The sequence below is a fragment of the Neopelma chrysocephalum genome, unplaced genomic scaffold, assembly GCF_003984885.1.
Source record: "Neopelma chrysocephalum unplaced genomic scaffold, ASM398488v2 Primary Assembly neopelma1_72, whole genome shotgun sequence".
Taxonomy (NCBI): domain Eukaryota; kingdom Metazoa; phylum Chordata; class Aves; order Passeriformes; family Pipridae; genus Neopelma; species Neopelma chrysocephalum.
Genome location: NW_020897732.1, coordinates 9848905 through 9866060, shown reverse-complemented (window position 1 = coordinate 9866060; position 17156 = coordinate 9848905). Strand labels below are relative to the sequence as shown.

Genomic DNA, 17156 nt, shown 5'->3' with positions numbered 1-17156 from the left:
CAGATGACATCCTAATGCTGTGACAGTGTTAAGATAACAACGCTGTCACAGTACTAGGATGAATATTTGACTTAAAACATCCATAACGCAAGAGATGGTTTACGACAAAATTGATTTATTTCACTTAAAAGAGTTCAGCAAGGACTGAAAAACCCCCTGCACCGGTGCATAAGACTGTAACAGTGCACTCACCTACAGAAATGAACTTCCAGAAGTACCAAACACAACAAGCTCACATAAAATTAAGAGTGAAAGCACAACAATACATAACTGTGATGCTCAGCTTCTAGTCCTACCAGAACCTTGAGTGTTCTGACCTTTGAGTTTCTCAGAGGAGTGAGCACTGCTGCCAGGTCCAACCTTTACCGGGGGACTTATCCATCACAGCATTTTATATCTGACAGGAAGCAAACATTCTGGAGGTGCCCAAGGCACACTCTGATGTGATGGATGTGTAATGGTAACAGTCCCCACAACGATTCTCCACCCATTTCAAGTTACTCTCATTAAAAAAACTCGACTGGTATGACATTTGAAAAACCCGAAACTCTTACTTATTGAATGTATTAAATCCATTTACATTTTGGAAAATGAGCATTTCCCTCACAAAGCCCAAAGAATAACAGTAACAACTGAACGGTCTTCTTGTGTTATTTCTCTAGAAGTTCTCTATTGGCTTTCAAAGGTTTATGATTTGTCAACACATCTCCCTGGAAATACTACACAAATAACACCTAATATTGCTGTAACAACCTGCAGTAACTGAAAGGAAAAAAACTCTCAACATTTGCTTGGATATTTGACAAGCAATTTATTTAGATTCAGATTCTCTATTTATTCTGCAGATTCTGCCATTCTTCCCAGTTCTTTGCAAGGCACTTTTATACCGAAGCAGAGTGGGGAAAACTTTCTGAGCAGAAGGAAATATTACATTATAAACTAAAAATTGGAAGGGAAAAGGCTCGACATGGAAATACCTGCAGTTTTATATAAAAAATGTGTCCAGATTGCAGACTGAATACATGTATTCTCATTGTATCTGAAGTGATATCATGTCACTGCAATTTAGTGTATCGAGTTGTTTTACCAATGTTAGATGCTTTAGGAAACAAATATTTATTTATTTCCTAGCAGCTCCTTTCCCTCCCTGATGTACTGAAGAGGAAAATGACATCTTTGAAAGAAAACATTAATATCACCAAAGAAAAAGCACACTGGTAAAAAAGCTTATGGGAAGTGCTGATTTGAAAACATGCCACTTCATTAGTTCTTCAATTAATATTACTCAATAGGATTCTCAGTATTAATCATTACTATGATTCATGGAACACCTACACATTCATTATTGGCAGCAGGCCTACTATTGTCTGCCTACTTTTTATTCCCAGGTCAGATCTGCAGAATGGAGAGGACAACCATATAAATGAAAATAAACAATCTTAATTCTTTCACATAAAGAAATGAGTACCAATAGTTCCCTGGATCATTAGGAAAAAATAGCTTTAATGCAAGTAATGTCTGTATTTATCACTGAGCGTGATGCACTTGCACATGAAGGGTAGTTGGTCCACATTTGTGAAGATTCATAAGATGTGTCTCTCATGCCTGATTTGTTCCATGTTATTAAAAAAACACTCAACGACACCTGCATTAATGGCACTACTTCACACTGATGCCTGCAATATTTATGCTCAATCTGCAACTCTGGGACAGGACTTACACTAATGGAAGTCAATAATAAAATCTTCAGGGAGTTCAAAACTATTTTTTGCTAATGGTTTGATTTTGCAAGCTGCTGAGTACACCAATCTCAGAAGTAGTTTTTAGGCTACTGCTTAAAAGCAAACTGATGCCAACAGAGTAATATGAGCACTCCTGAGTTTTAAATTAAAATATGTTTGCATGATTTTTTCTTAAGGATGGGTGAAAACTCCAAATGAAAACCTATAATATAATTTGTATTAAGCAGGAAAAAAACCCAGACTCTTTTGACTGGAATAATCAAAACCACTTTGTAACTCTAATTTCATTAAAGAGTCTGGACTTTAAAGCTCTCATTCAAAAAAAAGCATGTGACCCACATCCATGATAAATTTAAGAGACATGCTTAAATAAAATACTCTTTAAAAGGGAAACTGCTATGAAACCAAGAGTAGAGTCCAACACTAACCAAACAATGCTACAGCTGAGCAAGTCCCATGAAGGTATTTTTTCCTTTTATTCCTGTGCTATATATTAAGGAACAAGCTGCTGAAGATGCCTTTTAATTTCTATAATGCTCAAAGGATAATGAGGACCTGTCCTTGATGAAAACTAACCAGTATTAACTCCAAAAGACTGATTAGCCTTTTTTTCATAAATACAACTTTCACACAAAGGCAAAATTAGACCTTTGAGCACCAACACTAAAAACCCAACAGATCGATCTACATTATCTAAGGAAAAGACTGAAAATAAAATATTTAAATAAGAAGCAGCCACGAGTGAGGTGGTTGTAAGGTTGGAAAATGAGGGTTGCATTCAAATGCCTACAAAGGAGATTGGTGGTACTGCCACACTTGTTTGTGTAAATTTATATGGACTTACTGCTGACATGTTTGTTAAAGAGACGGGTATACTTTCCTGCCTTTTTTCAATATATAGAGAGCTCCAGTCTTCTTATTTGCCAAAAATATGAATGAGATAACACTTTAAATACATTTGCAAATAATTTTATATATATTTGAAATAACACCTTGTTATTTCTGTGTTCCACATATAAAATATGGGGACATTGCATTGTAATTTTCTCTGTTTTGCAGACACTGAAGGACTATGCCACTGCTGCTGAGCACAGAAAGACAGGAGAAAGGAAAAGCCCAAGTATCCACATTCTCATGTTCTACTACAAAGCCCTGAAATGGGTCAGTCCCACCAGCAAACTGTAACGTTAGCCGAGGAAGAAGGTACATTCTTAATTTAAGCCACAGTGCAATTTTCCTTTAGTGAGCTTTCTGTGCTCTTCAGAGATCAGGTTCACCCTGGTTTTAACACATAACTCCCCACAGATTATAAAATCTTGAAATAAAATATTAGTGAACTATTAGGTCATTGCCTCAATGCTCAGAGTAACATTTAAGAAATACACTGGAGGGGATTTGGAGGAGGAAAAAAACATAGAGACTTTCTTTGGGCGTATTATGAAAAAAAAAGTGTTTTCCACTCAAGTCATGCAAAAGGAAGAAAAGGTCTTTGTGAAACATACTTCAGCAGTTTGGAACACACACTGAACAATTTCACTTCAGAGCTTTCAGTAAATTATTTCCGTGAATGTTACTGAATAAAGGAAACCTGCACTGGAAATTCCTCCAGGAACATCGGCCTTTCATGTTTCTCAGCCAGGCTTTTTGGCTTTCAGTGCTGGCCTATTGCTGCTTCTGTCTCCCTCTGTGCCCCTGGTCCATTTTATCTGCTTCCTACACCTCACAGACTGCCCTCAGCATCCACAATGCCCGTCGTCTCTTCAGCATCAAAACCCTCCCAGAAATGCCTTTGGAGCAACAATCTCTCTCCCGATTCCAGTATCCACCTATTCAACATCTGGAGATCAAGAAAGGTGCATTTTTCAAAGCATTCAGCTTGAAAAACACCTACAGACTGAAAATTCTAAGGCTGACTCTGCTTTCCTACTTCAGTGGCAAGACAGCGCTCCCAGGGTGAGCTCCCCCAGAACCTCCTCCTGGCACCCACGGGAGCCACTGCACTGGGAGAGAAAGAGCAATGGATGAGCCTGAAAAATCAAAGGTTTCCCTTTAGATGATGCCACACAAACTACCTTGAGGAAAGTCACTCTGTGCTGCCTAAGTAATCCAAGTATTTTCCTTCCTTGTTTGCTACCGTATTCCAGAAATGCAGTTATTGCGGGAAGGATCATTTAGGTGGATTCACCTGCCAGAAATCACAGAATCATTTAGGTTGGACCTCTGAGATCATCAAGTCCAACCTTAGACTGATCATCACCTCGTCAAATAGACCAGAGCACCAAGTGCCACGTCCAGTTGCTTTTTGAACACCTCCAGGGACAATGGCATTGTGCTTCTGCTCAGGTCACAAAACTGCAGGGGGAACCGAGCAAAGAAGGAAGAGAACTTTTATTATTGCATTGGAAAAAAGAGACAACTTGTGAAAAGTCCTCCTTTACTCTGGAAAAAAGCTTATTACTTAAACCTAAAATGTATATATTAGAATCCATGCACTGGTCACTGTCCCTCTGCAACACCTGGCAGGGGTTAAGCTCTAGAACTTAGTTCTTATGGACCAAAGAAGGAACAAGACACAGTTTCACTCTGATCAGTGAGTTGTAATGTGCACTTACAGCACTACTTGCTATGCAGATAAATTCTCAATATTTTTTTTTCATATACTTGAAAACAAATAGGTAGGGATACAAACATGTTATTTCACAGAAGGCTCAGAACAAAGTACATCAAAAGAAAAATTTAAAAAAAAAAATTGTTTAAAAATGTACATCTTTCCTTCTGCTTCATCTGAGAAGAAAAATTCTCTTCCAAACTTTGATTCACAAATTAAAGGCTGCCTTCCTCTAGTAAATACAATCAACATGATGAAGATGATATAAAAATTAGCTATAGCTAAACAGGTCTCACATGCACATGTGATCTTTCTAATCAACAGGTCAGAATCATGATGATAACAGGTTATCAGGCAAGGAACTACTACAGAGATTGAAAAGTCACATTAATATATTTGCACTTGTTATGAAACAAACTCCCCCAAAAGCACCCAGAAAAAGCTCCAAATCAAACACTTTGACAATATTTGGCATATTGATACTCTATATTAGCACATGAAGAGGACAATGCTTTATGTCTCTAGATAAAAGAACATCTTTTGTTCTTGAGATACTAATTTTAAAAAAGTGCTAAATTGGGTATGTGTCATATAGCCTTGAAATAAATATTTCTTTATATTTATAATAAACTTTTCCACTTGTAAAAATTCCAAAGACCTTAACACACTGAAGCATAGTATTAGCTTTACTGGAATGTTAACAATAACAGTGTTAAATTATGAGAAAATAACTAAAAAAAAATCTGTACTTATTTAAATGAGATTTTGGCTGGGGAAAAAGTCAGCCTAATATTTATAAGATTATTCTATAAACAAGTTTTTAATAAAATAGTTTCAGTTTAATTCTGCAGCTTTTTATACCTTCATTTTTTTCACTGGCTGGTTGACCTGAAGAATAACTTAATGATAACAGTGTATCTCACATCAGACAGTACAAATGTGCAATATCAACCCATCTAACAACTGATGAGGGAGGAAAAAACAGATCAGCTCCTCATTCAACAAACCTCAATTACACTGACACAAGCAACACTTACAACCACTCCTTCAATAACGTACCCAGACTTACCCCAGTACCAAAGCATTCATGAGCAAGAAACACATCAGAAAGAGTAGGAAAATAAATGAAGTTCTTTTTTTTCCTCAATAAATGAAAAACTCAAAATTAAAATAATTTTCAGACTCCTTCATTCATCAAAAGTGCTTAGTCTTTACTTTAGCCACATTTTTCCCACATGCTACTGCCTCTTGCTTTATGACCACACTATTCAGACAGACCACTCTAGTTCAGAGCAATCCTTTACAACTTCTAAATACACCACTGAAGATCCACATGCAAGTGTGGAGTCTAATTAGATCCCAAGGTATCCATAATTTATGTGCCAAAATAATTACAGAAACATGTTAGAAGCAGAGAAGCGTAAAGTTCCTGATTTGCATTTACTCTGTTTTAACTATTACTTCACTGTCTTAAATACCAGCAGGGATATAGAAAAATGTATTTTATTTTGCTCTAGAAAATGTGATCTATGAGATAATTGTGGAAACTGAAAACTGTCCTTTGAAAGCCAAGTCCTAAGCTGTAGTTTTAAAGGTGTTGTGTTTTGATAGGGAACAATACTCTTTATCTGTGGCAAGTGTAATTTACATGTTTCTGTTCTGTGTTTCACCGCAGAAGAAAAAAACAGAATCACAGAGTTAAAAAATGGTTTGGGTTGAGGGGACATCGAAGACCATCCTGCTCCACTCCCCCTGTGACAGGCAGGGACACCTTTCACAAGACCAGGTTGTCCAATGCCCTGTTCAACTCGGCCTTGAACAATTCCAGGGATGAGGCATCCACAACTTCTCAGGAGAACCTGTGCCAGTGCCTCACCACCCTCACAGGGAAGAATTTTGTCCATTCTAAATCCAAACTAAACCTACTCTCGTTCAGTTTGAAGCCATTCCCCCTTGTCCTGTCATGGAGCTCGGAGCAACCTGGTCTAGGGAAGGTGCACCTGCCCATGCAGGGGGGTTGGAATTGATCTTTAATATCCCTTTCAATCCAAATCATTATGTGATTCTATGATCTCAAATGAACAACAATATGTCATGGTAAAGCTTATTTTGGCTCAAACAAAAGAATACCTTGAACTAATGAGAATTAAACTGTAGCTTTTACTAAGCAGGCAAATATCTGTCCTCAAACTGCTGGACCTGCAAAAATACAGATACACATACACATACAGATCCCATTGCATTTCTTGAACCTGAATAGATTTACCAAAGCTGTACTGACATCATATAGTACAAAAGTGTACCAGAAGAATTACACACAGTAAACCACAGCCAACTATGATAACTTTAAGATAATGCAGGTGCTTTGCAGAACTTGGAAAATACAGTTATAAAATACTGACAAAGCCTTTCTGATGTCATTAACAAGCTGTAAGAACAATCTGATGCATATGCTCCAAGACACAAAGGATCTGGCTTTAGGTGATCAAAATCCAAACCACTTTGACACAGAGCAATTCAGGGAAGATAATTTGCAGTGTTAAACTATTACCAAACATGTAGCCTTAGTCACTATGGTCCTTTAAAAACAACACTCGTCTTCAACAGCAGGGAAAAGGTGACAAATCTCTAGAGAAACTCCCAAAATAACAAGAGAGAAATTAATGCAAAACTAAAATAACCCATGGCCCCCAACAGCTGAACTGTAACAGTTTGTCTAAAACATGCCAGGAACTGAACGAAAGTACCAACCCAAAGCACATGTAAGTGTCTTCTTGATGAGACATATGTCAGTATTCCTCTAGTCTTTCACTAGCACATTCTGTGCTGGAGTTCTCTAAGAGACAGCCACCCATAAAAAAAGTAGAGACTTTATTTTGGAAGAATATTTCCTGCAGTACTTCCTTCCTCAGCTGCAGGACAAAAGCAACTACAGGAAAAAACCCGCGGTAAGATAAAATCAGAAGCCACACCAAAGAGCAGCCAGGTAGTCACTCCCAAGCTGCAGTGAAGGGAGATGAGGAGAAGGCAAGTGCCTTGTGTGAGCTAAAGAACCATAAAAAATTCAAGAGTTGGGAGAGGAACTTCCGAATTCCAGAGTTGCTCATTCAGCTCCACGTTACAAAGCTTGTCCTTGAAAAATAGGCAAATACAGAGGACTTTGCCCAGAAATGGTATAAATTATGATAAATTATGTTCTCTTAATGGGTTTTTCCCTGGCTTGAATAATTAGTAGCTCTTCCAATAATGAAAAAGGAAGAAGGGAGGTTTTACAGCATCAAGGAATTGCAAATCCTGCACTCTAGAAAAAAAAGACATCACTCCATGCTCTGTTCCTCTAGGTTGAGACATATATGAAGCCAACACCATCCCTACATGCAGGATTCTGTCACCTAAACCATTTCTCACAGTTTTTGTCCACAAAAACTAAAACCAAATGAAAAATTGTTACGGCTAAATGGGCGCAAACCTCCACAGTTTATGAAGTTTACAGTATATTAGGATGTTGTTCTTCACTTTTACACACATGGAACAACAAAAGGAAGTATTATTTTAGCCAAATTGGTTTTCAACTTGAAGCAGCACAAATAAAACACATGCTCACACATACCACTAACAACATGGAAAAGTTTCAACAAGATGAGAAATGTATTGAGGCTGAGGGGTGAAGATATATACAAAATATGGACAAACCCTTTTAGAAGATGTATAAACCTTTTAAATGTTCCTCGACTTTTCCCTCAATTTATTTCTTTCTGGTCTAGCTAGAATCGAGTCTGGAGCAAAGAATTAAAAACAGTGGATGAAAAGGGGTTCGAGTGAGACATTTAATATGCAAGCCTTGTAACAATGTCCCAACTTGGAAGCATCTACTAACAGCCCGATCCTCTGGTGACAGAATTCAAGGGAAGCTGCCTTAAAAAAAAATAAAAAATAATCAAGACTGTGTTACCACGTGAAAAGGGCTGACAGGAGAGAGGAGTGGCAAAACAGCAGATCACTTTGAGCCTGGAACAAGGCAAGACACTCTTGATTAGCCTCTCTGCAAGGCAGCAAGTCCTCCAGTTCTCAGCAGGGACAACATGCCAAACGCTGCCTGCAGAAACCCAGCAGGAGCTGCAAACAGCTGCCTTGTAGAGAGAGGAGACACTGCCCTGATTAACTAACTAAAAAAAAAATGGATGGGTGGAAGAAGATTACAGCGATTTTTCAGCTGTCTGGCTGCAAGAGTCTTGGTCCTGAAGAAACACTTGAGTATTATTGGAAAAAAAAAACACCATAAAAGCTGTGAAGTAGATAAATATGTAAACAGCTATAGAGAATTTCAAAGCAAACAGAAATCCACATTTTATAAAATAGAAACAGAGTAATAGCGAATTTTGCAATGACTGTTTTAGACTTTTCATTACTACCATGTTTCTCCTATTCAGTCTTTAAGCAGATAGGAACCTCCTCCTTGGTTTCCATCAACACTGTTTTCTTTGACTTTGGTGTCCTTGACAAACCCTCCCAGACTTGGAAACTGCTTTCTACATCTTATCAGAAAAGAAAGCTGGCTGGGAAAGTTACCATAGCATTCCTTTCTTGTGCACAGTTTGTTCAAAAGTAGTTCAAACACAATAGCTACTTCCTTAAACTCACTCTTTGAATTGAGCTACTTACATATTGGGGGGAAAAAAAGCAGCTCACCTTATTTGGGACTCTGTAGCATACAGAGGAGCTATGGCTAGACAGTGTAAGGCAGACAAGTAGTAAGCTTTAGAGAAAGAGCAACCTACTCAATATACGTAAAATAAACATGAAAATTACAAAGCAGTATTTAAAAAATACCTGAAAATATTTCAGAAACCAATCTTGTTAAAGTTGAGCAGATGCAAGCCTTAAAGGCCTCTACATTTAAAATGGTAATGCCAGTAAGTTCACATTTCCAAATATAAAAAAGCAGCATAGTTAAAAAAGCATAAGACTGAAGCCAGAAATACAAGAGAAAGCTGAAAACTCTGCTTGTCCACATTTATTTTTTTTTCCAGAAAAATCTAATTTCTGTTCAATCAGTTTCTTTTATTAGTTTATCTTACTAAGTCTCCATTTCATACCATCTTTGCATCTTATCCCAAATATTTCCAGAAACACCTTATCAACAAAAGTCTGTCCTCATAAAGCTAACATGACAGCTTTCTTTACTGTGGTCATCTTTATATACTGAGCAAAACACTTATGAATTATAAGAAAATTCAGTTAAGTTTTGGATCAAACAAATCACTGGAGATTTTCTCTTCCCTATTTATATTTTGAAGAGCTCTTTTCTTCCAAAATTTGAAACAAAATTACTCCAAAACCCCATGAAACCCTATTAAAGTAGTGGGGGAAGGAACTGCCATTTCTGGGTGTTGAGGTTCTTTACCTTTCACACTGTACAAGTTCCATGGATAATTAGGTGAATTATTAAGAGTCATCCTGAGAAAAGCACTGGCACTATGCTTGTCACTAGGATCACCACTTCTTCCTTATGACCCTTTAAACTTGGAAAGGAGTTCTGGGAAAATCCATTACTCTGCCTTGCTGAGATAAGCAAGACAAGCAGTGAGATGAACTGAGGCACCTACACCACATCGTGATAGATGAGGGCAGAGCACATCTACTACCACAAACCTGACTGCATATTCCAGCTTTTCTTTGTCTGTTGCCATAAACCAACATGACACACAGGACTTCAAACACCTCACACCTACAGAGTATGTGCACTCATGAATAGCAAAGAACAGCAAACCCAAGACTTTGAAAGAAAGTCAAAGAACCTGCCTCTGTCTAGACACAAATACATGAAATGAGCTGGTCAGATGTCTTTGCCAGGCCTTCAAAATGAGTGAATCAAAAGAAAGAACTGAAGAAGAAAGATATGCTAAGCAGGGTATTTTGTGAGACATCCACAGATACTGAGATCTCCACAGTGTTGTACTTCAGTAAACAAGGGCCACTAAGAAAACCCAAATGAATTAACATACATACTTTGGAACAGCTCAATGAAACATGTCCACACAAGCTTTACTAATGCAGTCACAAGTTCAGTGAAGCCAAATGGACATCTCAACTGGTAAACAGAGTAATAAGAAACACTGTCATATCCAGTTAAAACAGATTTGCAAACAAAAGGCAGCCTAACTAATGAGAAACATGAATGTAGCTTACAAATTAAAGAGACTTTCAAGGTAAGAACAGCCCCAAAAAATGCTTGCTCTCTGCAAATTAAAATGCCTAAACCAACGCACTATACTATCAAAAGTTTGTTACACTTCAAAAATTCATTTTTACATGAACAGAAGGAAAAGAAAATGTACTTTCCCAGCTAAGGAAAGATGTCAATGCTGCAGACCACATCATAAACCAGTCCCTCAAGCCAGAAGGACTTCCAAGAAGACAGAAATCCCCAACCAAGCAAACAACAACAAAACCCAAAGCAAATTTGGTGGCAAGTAGAGGAAATAGCATACAGCTTGGTTTTATTTAAATTATTTTTCTGTGTGCCCTGAGCACATACTTGCATCTGCATTGCCAACAGTATTCAGAACATCTAAACAGAACTTTTCTTTTAAAATGCAGTAACATCACACTAGAAAGAAGCCCAAATGCAAAGATGCTGTAAAAAACATACATTAAATTTATTATTACATCTTTCATTCAAAGTTTTTTAAAAATCTCTCACACAAAGAAAATATCTTCCCTTGAGCTTTTCTACTATCACATAGGATAACCACACCTTATACTTTTTTCTGCCTTCTTTATCTTAGAGACAAGTTAAAAAGTAATGGAAAAATTATTACCAAGCACTACAGCCTGGACACAAGCAAACAGAGAATTACTTGGGCTCCCAATCAATTCTACACAAACTCTTTGAGCAACCCCTATATATCTGCTCTGTGGTCAGGAACAGCAAACTACAGGAGAGTTTATTCCTTATTTTTTGGAAAAAATAAAAATAAAAAGCAAACAATTCCCTGGTGTGATCGTGGGATAACAAAATCCCATTCCATCTAGCTGTTCCTCACAGTTGTGCCTTTACTCTGCTCTCTCTGGGGACATCACAAGAAGGATAAAAGAGAATAATCAAATCGGCCTCATTCTTCACTGGCTGACTACTGTACTACACAAAGGAAGTTTCTCAATGGTTCCAGCAAAGGTTGAAGAGAAAATAAGCAGAATAGCACCTGATTCAAAGTTCTCTCCTTTCTCTGCATTGCACTGAAACCTGTGCAACAGGGGTACCTAAAAATTACTTGTTGAATTTGAAAAGATCGGTAGTGAAGCTACAGCACAGCACGTGAAAAGACAGGGACAAAATGGAAACTGCAACACCAGAGGGATGTGCCATTCTTCAAAAACTCTTAGTTAAATACATCCATTATAAACATCTATGCAAAACTTAAAAGGTACTGATGACATAACCGTGAGGCACCTTCACCCCGGGGCACAGGGGAGGGGGAAGGTACCACACAGGAAGAAATGAAACTGAAATAACAAAAACACGATGAAATTCAACAGAGCAAAGCACAGACCTGAACACCTCAAACAGGACTTCTGTTAGAAACCAGAATATTACGATGAAAATGACTGTTGATGAGAATGAGCTGATCACAAAATGACTCCAAGCCACTGTCATTAGCCAAAAAACAAGGGGACAAAGATTTTTCAGGGGTGAGATAAAAAGATAAGTATTCAATTTTGGATGTTCTTTCAATTCTTATTGTAGTCTTTTATATATAGACATACAGATACAAATGTTTTAACATTTGCAAGCTCATCTGGAGCTTAATATTGTCAGGTTCATTCATTCTGAATAGTCTTTTATTTTGAAAGCAGAAACACAGAAATCAATTAAATTATTCAAAACAAAGCATTTATTCAGTATGAGAAGAATTAGAAGGTGCAAGGAAAGCTGAATCTATGTATCTAACACTGGTTTAAAGCAGCTTTTTAGCCCACACAATGGAGAATATCTATTGGTATCTTTTGCAGAATATTTTTGTCCTAATATAATGCATGAAAAATAAGAATACTCAAGTAAAAAAAGGCCTAAACATGATCATGGGAAAAACAGTAAAAATGACACAGATTTGTTGATAGCATGGCTGACTTAATATAAAAAATAATAAAATTATTAAAACCCCCATCATATGTGATTAAATATGACAAAAAAATATGGCTACACGTGGTAAAAACAATGTGAAATACGTCTTCAACATTTCAAAATCCTATCAGAATGGGACACCAGGAGTTCACCCTTTTCGAAGGTATCTACTTATTTAAAGACATTACCATTTCAAATTAAAAGATTAAATATTTGCATAGGTATTTCTATCGGTATTTAAAGTAACTATTTAACATTTTGTGGAAGAAACTAGTTTTTCTATACTAACCTGCTTTTTTGAAACTGGTATGAAAGTAACCGAGAAATTTATTACATTTGAGTCACATAGTTAATATAAAGTGGCAACACAAATATTTCCTCTGCCTAGAAGAGTATTTCCTAATTTGAACTCTATTTTGATTTTGTCTCTAATTTGTTTTGGTCAGTCTGGTACTTCTTACACTCCAGTTACCTCTAAACTAATTAACAACATACTCCGTGCAACTCCCTAAGCCTTTTTAATAAATTGCAACGGTAGATTTTATCATAAAGACCTGTACGAAGAAACCTTATTGCAAACGTGTATTTTTTTACAGACTCGAGCATTCAAGTGCTTTTACTCACTTCTGTGCTCCCTGAGACAACAGCTTTGTCCACGTTCACCGATAGCTGCTCTTCAGTCTGGCAGACTCCCACTGACCACTCCGCACAGCGGTGATGAGCCCAGCAGTGACCTAATGCAGCAGGGAAGAGAAAGAGCTTGGGTTGTACTTCCTCTAAGTGTGGAACTCAGTCCCAGCAGTAAACACTCGCCAGATAGAACAGATAGTCTCTTCCTCCTTTTTTCCTGTTGCGACATTCAATGCCTACATTATCACACACTGAATATATTCCAGTTACTATCAGACACTAAATATTCTGCTGTTTGCTTTTATACATAACACACCTGTATATCTGTTTCTAATTTTCTAAATTTCAGCTGCCTGATCATATAACCACAACACTGGGCCGTGTGGGATTCCATGACTTTACAATTCTATATTCAATGCTTGTGTGGCACACACACAGTTACATTTGATCTTATATTTCACCATAGATAACCTTTGCCTATGTTTGTACTCTTAACTTAGGACTCCCAAGGACTGGATACATGTTCATGTAGAACATGCTCATGTGATGCTTTAGAATTCTTGCACAAAATGTTTAAAAGCTCAAAATACAGCATGAACAGAAGCACCACATAAATGACTGAGAAACCTGTGTCAATATAACAAATGTTACAGAGATAAAACTAGAAATGTTTACCTACGCAACAGAAAAAATTAGAATTCACAGAATTCAACAGGTATCTCTTAAAAGAAGTTCCTAATTTAATTCTGGGAAACATAGTGTAAATGATGAATACTTCCAGAGAAACTCTGTGACAGCTTTATAAAGGATTAGTAATGATGCTTTACATTAGCTAGTGAAATTATATGTTTGGTCAACTTAATCATTCAAACCACAACAACAACAACAAAAATCCCAACAATCTCTGTACAGGCTTGGGAAGAGTCATCTACAAATAACAGCAACTTTAAATATGTAGATTGATAACCCCCCCACCCATCCACACACGCTATGGTGTAACCATTTAAACAAAACCATTAATTTTTTTTTTCTCTTAATTAGACTTTGAAACAAGTTTCCACACTCACAAAAGAATGACATTTATATTATCACACAAAGAAAAAAAATCACACAAATATCTTTACATTTTTTGAGGCCAAATATGTGAGTGGACTACTGGCATCAAAGCATTTGGACATAGATGCTTTCTGAGAAAGTAACTCATAACTGAGTTAATAGAAAAGTTCTGTTAAAATGAAAGAGCAGATGACAAACCAGAGATTTTTCTGACAGGAAACCTGCAAATTCTGGAAACACACAAGTGTTTTATGTCGCTATTGCTCTAGCAAGGCTGCTCTTTTAAATCCACTGTTTCCAATAACCCCATATTTGGAGCAGGAGATTAGGTAAAGTAAGGATTAAGACTTCTGAGAATCATGTAAACCTGTGCTTCATTTCTTTTTCCTTTTTTACCCAAAACAGAATTGTGCTAGTGAAGGTATTACTACCTGAACACCAGTTCAGGGGTAGATTACAAATATTTCCCCAGACAAAGCTGAGGATTCTGTCCAGTACTTGGAGTCTATACAAAAACACCACCTGACATGGGAAAAAGCTACCAAAGCACCAAACACTTGACGAACACAGAGCACAGAAAATCAACAGCTGTAAAACTTCACTCGCTGTCATTAAAGCTACTGTACTACTACTGGAGAGGGAAAGAAAGGAGGACAACAACAGATCTTACCTGTTGGCTCAAATAAGGCTTGAACATCAATGTCATCTGGTAAGCCAACTAAACTGAGTTCATCCCAGACTTTGACAACCTGATCGTCAGAAGCAGTTTGGGTGCTTACACTTGTACATGATGCTATACTCGATCGAGATCTGTATCAGGGAGCAGAAAAACACACTTAGAAGCGACCACATTCTTTGTTCAATTAGCCAGATACTAGCAAATGATCCAAAACTCAGGGCAAGAGAGTAAAAATTTTTCCCAACATGATAAAATATAAATCAACATGTACAAAAGCCTTTCTTCCTCAGACTTCAGCCAAACATTTTCCTCATTAAGAGTTTTCACTTAAAACTGCTATTCAGTAAACAAGCCTGCGCTCTTCCAGTTCTTCAGGACACACATGTTTCTTTTTTAAGTTTGATTCTGCTCGGTATTAAACCTTGCCCAACCCTCAGAATGGACACTTAGGTACCAGCAATCAGTCTGTGTTACTCTGGGGAGGAAGGGGTGCAGAAGGAAGAAAAGAGTGGTGCAAGTGGCAACCACCAGATGCAGCTTTCATAAGCCCTTCTCCCTGCAATAGCTGGCCCAGGGTACAGCACTGACAGTATCTCAAAGGAGACTGACAGAGGTGAGGGGCCTATAGAAAATATAGCAGCTATGGGGGGAAGGTAGAAAAGAGACCAGGACTTAAAAAGCTGTTTGGAAATAACATCTTTATACAATGCCATCAAGATGTTAAAAAAAGGGCGGGGGGGGAGAGCAGAATTAAAAAATGCAGTGATGTAAAGATTACTATATTGCGCTGACATGGAAGGGTCTACTTTACAACCTTATTAATTTCTTCCCCAAATTCTAATCTCAACAGAAAACAATTTATACAACTCAAATTATTCCATTTAAAAAAAAAAACAACAAACAACCAAAACCAAACCAGAAGTGGTAACTCCACCCTTATTTGCTACAGGCAAAAAACTATCTTAGACATCTAAGGATGTGCATTAGGCTTACTGATAAGGGATCTGATTGCTGATGCTTCAACAATTGGTAGGAAAGGTGGTGCTGCATTTTCTATTAATATTGTTTGAACTTCACTACTCTTCCTATTAATAACCCAAATGTATGCTTTTGCCAATAGATATAGTAAGCACTGGAATAACTGTGATAACTTTGCCTTCCTGAAACCATGCATGCCTTACTTCACCAATTACATTCATAAATACATTAAAAAGCCCCTTAGTTTATGGGGAAAAGAGTAACAATCTCTCTTGCACCACCCAAGAAACCCTAAAAGTTTTCCACTCTTATATGGTATCTTCACGACCTGCATCATGACAAAAGCTGAACATCAGAAAAACCCACTCCAAAACCTATTAATTCTGACACTATCAACATTAAGACTCTCCTTAACAAAGCATTACATGAACCCATTGTGTTTGACAAAGCTGGTTCCTGAACACTGCTCATGTCCAGTGGAATCAGAATGGTTTGGGTTGGAAGGGATCCAGTTCCAACCCTCCCGCCATGGGCAGGGACACCTTCCACTAGACCAGGCTGCTCAGAGCCTCATCCAACCTGGCCTTGAACACTTCCAGGGATGGGACACCCACAGCTTCTCTGGGCAACCTGTTCCAGTGCCTCATCACCCTCATAGTGGAGCCTCCCCTGACATTAAACTGCTACTCACAACACTGGAGTTTAAAGAATCTTTTAAGAAAAACTACATCCCAACCGATGAGGCATTTTTCTGGGTAAAAAGCTTTCTCACAAGATCAAACCCATCCATTTACGGAACATCCCAATTTACTCTGCAATCTCACCCTGAATAGAATCACTTTCCAACCCATCCTGATCTTTTGTAGGTAGCCTTTTTGGTAAATAACATTTCATAGACTTGCAGAATACAGTAACTGTCTGAGGGGAGCAGGTTACCTCTATTACCTTTAAGAAAACCTATTTTTCTACATCGGCATTACACAACGTGCACTCTTACCCCCCTGACATGATGACACAAACGCACACCGTGCACCTGAGAAACATCAGCGAGCGTGAAACACCCCGGACAGCCTCTCTGGCAGCCAGCAGTGCCCGGGCACTGAGCACTGGCACATGACAGGCTGAGTTTGGCAGAGCCGCCGCCTCTCTCATTGTTTCCCTCCCCCGCGCCCGCAGCCAACCCCCGGCCCCCGGCGCGGACCTCCCGCAGCTCGGCATCCCCGCCCCGCATCACCGCATCCCACCCTGCTCCGCCCACGGCCCCGCATCACCACATCCTATCACCGCCCCGCCCTCAACCCCGCATCACCGTACAGCATCACCGCACTCAACCCCGCA

At 38.2% G+C, this 17156-nt stretch overlaps 1 protein-coding gene across 10 annotated transcripts in view; it reads right to left on the bottom strand.

Moving 5' to 3' along the window:
* KMT2C (lysine methyltransferase 2C) overlaps window positions 1–17156 on the bottom strand; it is a 198749-nt gene that overhangs the window by 99828 nt on the left and 81765 nt on the right. For all 10 annotated transcript variants that reach the window (XM_027686911.1, XM_027686912.1, XM_027686913.1 and 7 more), the window contains 2 exons: window positions 14832–14971; window positions 13100–13209 (listed from right to left, as the gene is read on the bottom strand). In XM_027686911.1, the coding sequence (XP_027542712.1) occupies window positions 13100–13209; window positions 14832–14971 (250 nt within the window). The remainder of the gene's footprint in view (window positions 1–13099; window positions 13210–14831; window positions 14972–17156) is intronic.